The sequence below is a fragment of the Aptenodytes forsteri genome, unplaced genomic scaffold (assembly GCF_000699145.1).
Source record: "Aptenodytes forsteri isolate BGI_AS27 unplaced genomic scaffold, ASM69914v1 Scaffold59, whole genome shotgun sequence".
Classification (NCBI taxonomy): Eukaryota; Metazoa; Chordata; class Aves; order Sphenisciformes; family Spheniscidae; genus Aptenodytes; species Aptenodytes forsteri.
Window position 1 is genome coordinate 161621 of NW_008794085.1, and position 8031 is coordinate 169651.

Below are 8031 nucleotides of genomic sequence, written 5' to 3' on the forward strand. Positions count from 1 at the left end.
CCTATGGTTTCTTCGATCTGTGAGAAAATATTTGATAGCTGAATGATTGTTTCCATGTGGGATTGAGGAAAAAATCAGGATTAAGAGAGGGCATAAATAACCTTAATTAAAGGTTTCTGTTTCTGATTGCTGATAGGGAAGAACTGGGGCCCAAAGCTCAACATTGATCTGTGCACGTGGAATGGGGTAATAAGTATAATAATACCAGTTACAAATTTTATGGTTTTGGGAGCAAAGCTGAAAATTAGGGAAATTAAATTCAAGAAGACATCTTAAAAATGTATGCATTTAGCATCTTTAGCAATACAGTTGAAGATTTGGTTTTCATGATATAACTCCGATTATTTTGTGTTATTTTTAGTGGCTCCAATAAAAGCTCTATGCAGTCAACGTTTTGATGATTGGAAAGAAAAATTTGGACCTATAGGACTCAGCTGCAAGGAACTGACAGGAGATACAGTGATGGATGATTTATTTGAAATACATCATGCTCACATTATTATCACTACACCTGTAGGTTTCAATTCCAATTCTTACAAAAACCTAAAATAAGCAGGCATTAGTAGTCTACTAATTGTATGCTACTAGGGCTGCTCCTTTTTTTTTTTGTAATAAGTAGTAATTTTATGATCCTTATGCTTGCCTGCACACTGCTGTGCATACTATTAGTTCATATAAACAACAATTAGTAATATAATAATGTGCCGGACGAAGCATACATGACATCAGCTTGAACTAATTTAACTGATTTTATTTAAAGCTCACATTATTATCACTACACCTGTAGGTTTCAATTCCAATTCTTACAAAAACCTAAAATAAGCAGGCATTAGTAGTCTACTAATTGTATGCTACTAGGGCTGCTCCTTTTTTTTTTTGTAATAAGTAGTAATTTTATGATCCTTATGCTTGCCTGCACACTGCTGTGCATACTATTAGTTCATATAAACAACAATTAGTAATATAATAATGTGCCGGACGAAGCATACATGACATCAGCTTGAATTAATTTAACTGATTTTATTTAAAGATTTATTAAAGTTTAGGCATGTCTGCCTGTACTCTGCTTCTGGCATATGTTGGCCTTTAAAACATCTTTCACCTTCTGTTGTTGTTTTGTTGTGTTTTTTTTTTTTCTCCTAGGAAAAATGGGATAGCATGACTAGAAGGTGGAGAGACAACTCTATAGTCCAGCTTGTACGACTGTTTCTCATTGATGAGGTAAGAAAATTAATGTTTTATGTGCACTGTTTTTGTTCTTGAAGATAAAAGGAAACTTAGAAAATATAACATTTATTTAACACGTGTCTAGATTGTAACTGGAGAAATATTTTGCAAATCTTTTAAAATTCCTACTAGGTGCATGTTATAAAGGATGAAAGCCGTGGTGCAACATTAGAAGTTGTAGTCAGTCGGATGAAGACTGTTCAGTCTTCTCTTTGGCGTCTTTTAGAGAATCATGACACTGTTCCTCCCTTGAGATTTGTAGCTGTTTCTGCAACAATCCCGAATGCTGAAGATGTAAGAGTTACATTTTAACTGTATTTTAATTAATGTAGCTGTATTTTATAAAATTTACCTGGAGTTATAAATTCAGATTGATAATAAAGTTGTCATTTTGAAGCTGTCAGCTGAAGACAGCTGTGAGGTTGATGTTAATGTAACAAATGACCTACAACCATATGGAACTATCAGCCAAGTATGGACATGCTTCAGTTTTAGATTTCTGTTTGTTATTTTTGTCTCTAAGTACAAATCACAACAGACTTGAGATTTCAGTCCGAATTATATTGGTCCTGTAGAAAACAGAACTTCACCTATGATTTTAATGATAAAAGCAATGTCAGATGTGTTAATAGTTTACATGTGACAAAAGCCAAGTTAATTATTGTGTGATGCAGATAGAGAAGAGCATGATTAAAAGCAGAAATTTATCATTTCCATTCTATTTCTTCTTTTTTAAAGATTGCAGAATGGCTTTCGGATAGTAAGATGCCTGCTGTATGTCTGAAAATAGATGAGGATCAACGACCAGTGAAGCTACGCAAAATTGTTCTTGGTTTTCCTTGCAGTGACAATCAGACAGAATACAAATTTGACTTAACTCTTAACTACAAGATAGCTAGTATTATACAAACATACTCGGAACAAAAACCAGCACTTGTGGTACAACAGCTTTTTTTTCATCATATTTGAAATTATTTCTTTCTTAAGTGTTGATTCAAAAAAATCTTTTCTTATTTATAGTTTTGTGCCACAAGAAAAGGAGTACAGCAGGCTGCTTCTGTTCTTGCAAAAGATGCTAAATTTCTACTGAGTATAGAACAGAAACAAAGGTATTTTTATATTTGAGTTGTTAATAAGTGTTTGTGTGTTTTAGTAAACCTGTGACATCTGTGAAGAAAGCTGTTGAGCTAATACAGTTTCTAGCAGAGGAGTGTCTGCAACTAAATCATCATCACAGCTGACAGACTTTTTGGTAAATTGGCATTCTTCTTGGGAAGTTTTATTTGCTTCTCAGATTTTTAGGATACTTTTCACAAACATTAAGCTGTTTCTAAAAGTTGCTTTCTAAACATACAAAGGTTAATTCCTATGGACCTATAAGGCCTTGTAGTGCAAAGATTAAGCATATGAATAGTGGAATTGGATGTGGTCTTACTCGTGATTTAAGTTAAGCCATAAGAAGTCTTTGCATTACCAGATACCTTTAATAAATACAGCCCTGACCCATATTAATTATTTTTTACTTAAGGGTTGCATAGTCATGGCAGCTGCAGAAGCTACTTCCTGATTTTGGACCTCAAACATGGTCTTCTTTGCCTTATGTGAACAGCACATCTAGATTGTAGGTCGTGACTTGGAAAGATGACCGGGCTGGAAAGGCTGCCACAGCTGCCCCAGAGAGTCAGTTTGTTCCCTTTCTGAAGATGGGAAAGGTGGTGGTTGAAAATATCCAAAGAATGTATATTTAAAAAGTTATTTTAAGACTATGTCCTTTTGATAGTCTAACATGTAGTTGAAAACTAAGAACATCCTTAAAAAGCACGAATGCAGTAGAATTATGGGAAAGTATGTAAAAAATATACATGTCAAGGAATACATCTTACAATCTTTGGTGGTGTAATTGTGTATCTAGTTTCAAGTGAAGCTTTATTTTTGCATTTTAAAAACATACTTGCATCTTTGTATATTCTACTTACATTAGTGAATCTGTTTTGTGACTTCGAAGTATTCATATTTTTGTGTGTTGCATAGATTACAGAGGTCTGCAAATTCATTGAAAGATTCCAAACTGAGAGGTAAATATAACCTACTACTTCTCTGCTCTGTGAATGAATACTTGCTTGAGTAAATTTAGTCAAGTGACGGATATAATTATTTCATTATCAGATCTTTTAATGTATGGTGTGGCTTATCATCATGCGGGTATGGAGTTATCTGACAGAAAAATAATTGAAGGAGCTTTTGCTGTAGGAGACTTGCCAGTGCTTTGTAAGTAAATTTAACTTCGAAAGTCAAAATGTTGTTAACGTATCCTGAGAAGATTGCAGTTTGGAAGTGGTAATATTTTATGATTCTGTAGTTTGTTTAACCTTTGGAATTACTTTGTGAAATCCAGATAAAGGAGTGTTTGTTTCACATGTGTTTTTACCCTGTGAGTATACATATGCACTGTTACTAAAGACCATAGAACTGTTCTTTTCAGCATACATGGAGGTCATCCTCCCTCACATGTCTATATAGGTCTGGCCATGTCCATTTCCTTTTCGTACCACTGAGCCATCCTGTTGAGGTGGAGCTCTCTGCTAGTGTGTCTTTCGTCAGAGTTCACATGATGTTTTCTTTTTTTGTGTCCTTTGCAGCAGTGGCTTCCCTGAAGGTAATCTTTCACATTTATGCTTCTTAGATAGGCAGGATACTATTTTCAAACTCCCACGCAATGTGTTTTGACTGATGGGGAGGTTCCTAAGAAATACTCCATCTGCTGTTACCTGAAATGAGAAGGTATCTGTTTGAGACGTGATGGTCTTAAAAGATTCGGACCCTGTGGGGAATTGTCTGTGTGGTTCATATACAACACTGAAAGAGTCATGAATTTTTTCTTCCCTGTACAATGGTCATGACTTGCTATGAAAATTTAAGGTAGATACCCTTACTGTGATCTGGCAACCTTGCTAGAGTCTCAATGACCATGGTATTAAAAAGTCTCTGTATCCCTGCAATCTACTGTACTTTGGCTGCCTGGTGCACTGTGTATGGCTTTGCCAACTGCAGTGCCATTTCTGAAATCTCAGGAGGCCGTGGTTCTACAATTGCTCTTTGCAAAAATAACTTTGAGAGCCTGTGCCACAGCTGAGCACAATGTGAATGTACATATGGACTACACTGAAAGAATGCGAAGGTGCTTATTGGTACTTAAGTCCTTTGAAATTTATAGTTTGTACGAATATTTCAGAATCATCTGAGATACTGGAATTACATTTCTACAGCTGAGGGGAAACTGAAAGACTATGCGGCATATTCCACTTTATATGTCTGTGAGCATGATGGGGGTAGTTTTAACACACCTTTCACAGATACTGCAAAGGGGAAAAATTCTATGGTCTTGAAATAGAGTGTATGTATACTGACTGTGTGTGTATACGTGTATGTATACACACACGCATACATGGACTGAAGATCTGATTGCACTGGTAAGTAACCTTTCTTTGCAGCTTTTTTATGGTTAAGTCATTTTGCGTTGACAAATTTCCCAGTTTGCATAGCATCATAATATGAAAAACAGTAATATTCTCACAAGATGGTATGGTTATGCCTTTAGTTTAGATTGGATTCCTCTTTCCTGATGTACCTATAATTACTAATTTTAGTTCTCCTTTCATTTCAAAAAGAATTGGAAAATTCATTAATACTTTGTTTTCCCAGTGGAATAGTTGTATCAGTTGGCCTGTATAGCTGGCTTTTCATGTTCAATTCCTGCCACCCCATATATTTGTTAGAGAAAGTGAATTAAAAAACATGAGTGTGAGATAATTTGCCACAAACTCGACTGGTGTTTTCCATGTGAGAGTTTGTATTGGTAAAGTATTGTGATAGTATTGGTGGTGATTCTGGTATGGTACCATGGATATAAACGATGCTAATGACTGATGATGTAAAAAACCAATACATTTTAAAGATACTGATCACTACGAAGCAAGATGAAGTCATGGCTGTGTTCAAATATCTATCCATGAAGAAATATGAATAATGTTTCTTCAGTGTGTTATACTGAAGATGGATTGGATTCTGGATTATCTCCAAATGTTAAGGAATGTTTAAATAAAAATATCTGGGATGTAATTTGTTGAAGAATACTCGATGATAAATGAATGCTGATTATTAGATACACAGAAATTGTTAAGCAAATACATGTCTGTAATCTACGTCTAATTCTTTGTGGTGCAGAATGCCCACTGACTTCACTAGAAAATAAGAGCTCTTAGGAATCGGAATTAGCCACTTACTTGCTGCTTGTTTAATGTCTGCCAGACATTTCAGTGGTGTTCATCTTGCAATCAATATACTTTAATCTACTGTAGTTACTACTAGCACCTTAGCTATGGGAGTCAATCTACCTGCACACCTGGTGGTTATAAAGTCCACAATGCACTATGTTGGAGGAGTGTTCCAAGAGTACAGTGAAACTGATATTCTGCAAATGATTGGGAGAGCAGGAAGGCCTCAAGTAAGTTAATGCTATATTATATTGATGGTATCTATAGGCGGATCAGTAGAAACTATTCTTGGCAAAGAAACTACAATGCCAAGAATTTTACTGCAGCATTTGGTTTTTAAAGGGTTGTTATTAATAGTTAAATTACTCCTGGGTAACTTCTTAATTGAGAAAGAAATGTTTGCTTTTGTATTGTCCACTAAAAAGTACTGCTTCACTTTGCTGTGGAAAAAGATCTAAAGATTACATTTGGGTTGCATTACGAATGGGGATTAGAGAAAAAGTAGAAAGCTGGCAAACAACTTATAAATTGCATGATAAAAATTCTGGAATTTTGAATAGTATAGAGAGCAATGTGCTTTTGTTCTCATACCATCAGAACAAGAAAAAATCTAATTAAGTTGGAATTGGGGTAGAGGGGGAGGGTCAGAAACACTGCCTTCAAAAAGCTGTTTCATTTTGCTTCCACAAGAGGTTGCTGATGCTAAGAATGCTGTGTTTTAGGAAGGGTTTAGACGTTGATTTGGTTGTAAAAAGGAGGGAGGGGAGGGCAGAATTTAAAAATGGTTATTTTAATTATACATATTGAAAGTCTCCAAATTACCTCTTGAAAGTCTCCAAATCATTTATGTTAAATCTTACGCTTTTAAGTCTTCTAATTTTTAGAAATACAGATAAAGCCTAATACAGGAGATAGCTTACCCCACATCTGTCTCCAGACGCTGCCTGTATTAGCCACTGTGGTGTGTTGTGTACATGAAAGTATTTTATCTGGACTGAAGATCTAAACTAGTATGGAAATTCCTATATTCCTAACTTCAACTGATTGTTTTGTTTTGTTTTGTTTTTTAACTAGCGATTGTAATTCAGTAAGATTTTTAAAGTTGTGACTCGGAATCCTAAGCCGCTTCAACTTTCTGAGTCAAGACCTGGAATATTTACCAAGATCTGCCTTTAAGTATTACATACACTAATCTGATCTAAAAAATGGGAAAGTCAGGAAACTTCTCATACAAAAACCAACAAATCAGTCTAACAGTATTTTTTGCATTACAAAACAAAACAATTAAGTGAGGTGGCTTGAGAGTAGATGATGAAGATTATAAGAAATGACTGTAAAAGGCTTGACTGTTCATTGAAGACTTTCTAATGTTTGGGGATTACCGATGAGAATTCGTGTCAGTAAATGATTTTCTGTGGTTGTGATTAGGAATCCTTTCCTTAGCTGTGGACCTTGTAAGGAGGTCAGTAATGGTTCATTTGTGTTGTTTCTCGACGTGTGTCTCTTATATGTGCATTAGCACGTACAGGCTGGTGCGCTGACCTGCCTGCCAGCAATGGCTGAAATCCCGAGTTCTGCTTGCTACCCAGATGAGTTAGAACTTGCCTTTAAGTTAGAGAGGCCTGGGCGTTCAACAGCCATTTCAATAAGGATTTTAAGAAAACAGTTTTAATCGTTTCAACAGATACGTGATGCATGTTCAACTGGAAATTTTTTGCTGAGAGCTAGAGAGCAGTTTTTGTTTGTGGTTTTATTTTTCAGTTTGACACTACAGCTACAGCAGTTATTATGACTCGTTGGAGTACAAGGGAGAAGTATATACAGATGTTAAATAGTGCTGATATAATAGAGAGCAGGTAACTATTTTTATAAGGTTATGTAGATAGTAGCAATGTTTCATAGTTTCTACAGAATGTGTTTTTTCAGGTGGGGTTTGGGGTTGGTTTTTTTGGTCTATTTAGAAGAAATTTAAGACAAATTTAAGGAAAATCAAATCAAGCTATTCAGAAGCTAAAAATCAAATCAAGCTATTCAGAAGTTAACAGCCTCTGTTTTATCAGCTAAAAACATCTTTAGAACATCTTGAACTTAACAAAAAAAAAAAAGTTGTAGATTCCTGCTGGAAAACTGAAGATACTGAAATAGTACAAAGACAAAAAGCAAGAATTGAACCCAGATCATGTCTCTGAATTTTTAGATGATAGAGTCTGGAAAATACCAGGCTACAGAATTAACTTGATATGAACAGAATATCAAGAGAAATATGTAGGAAATTTAAGACATTAAAGGGTAAAACAGGAAACTTTGCTCGTGTAATTTTGTTAAGGTTTAATTTTTCAAATATATTCAAAATATCAACACTGTGCTGTAACTTTTAAATGTATGTAGCTTTGTTTTCTAAATAATTGTGAAACCACAGTTGACAGTTTTTTTTATTTTTGCTTGCTGGACATTAAGCCATAACAAACAAATTACATCATTGATTATTTACATATTCTTTACTGTTTTCTATTGTATTCACTGATTAAAG

The 8031-nt window shown here is 34.9% G+C and overlaps 1 protein-coding gene across 1 annotated transcript in view; it reads left to right on the plus strand.

Annotated features, from left to right (window-relative positions):
• HFM1 (HFM1, ATP dependent DNA helicase homolog) overlaps nt 1–8031 on the plus strand; it is a 42434-nt gene that overhangs the window by 13733 nt on the left and 20670 nt on the right. The window contains 9 exon segments of the mRNA XM_019470634.1: nt 362–513; nt 1144–1221; nt 1360–1521; nt 1966–2166; nt 2248–2336; nt 3259–3302; nt 3394–3495; nt 5586–5731; nt 7263–7357. Coding sequence (XP_019326179.1) covers nt 362–513; nt 1144–1221; nt 1360–1521; nt 1966–2166; nt 2248–2336; nt 3259–3302; nt 3394–3495; nt 5586–5731; nt 7263–7357 — 1069 coding nt within the window.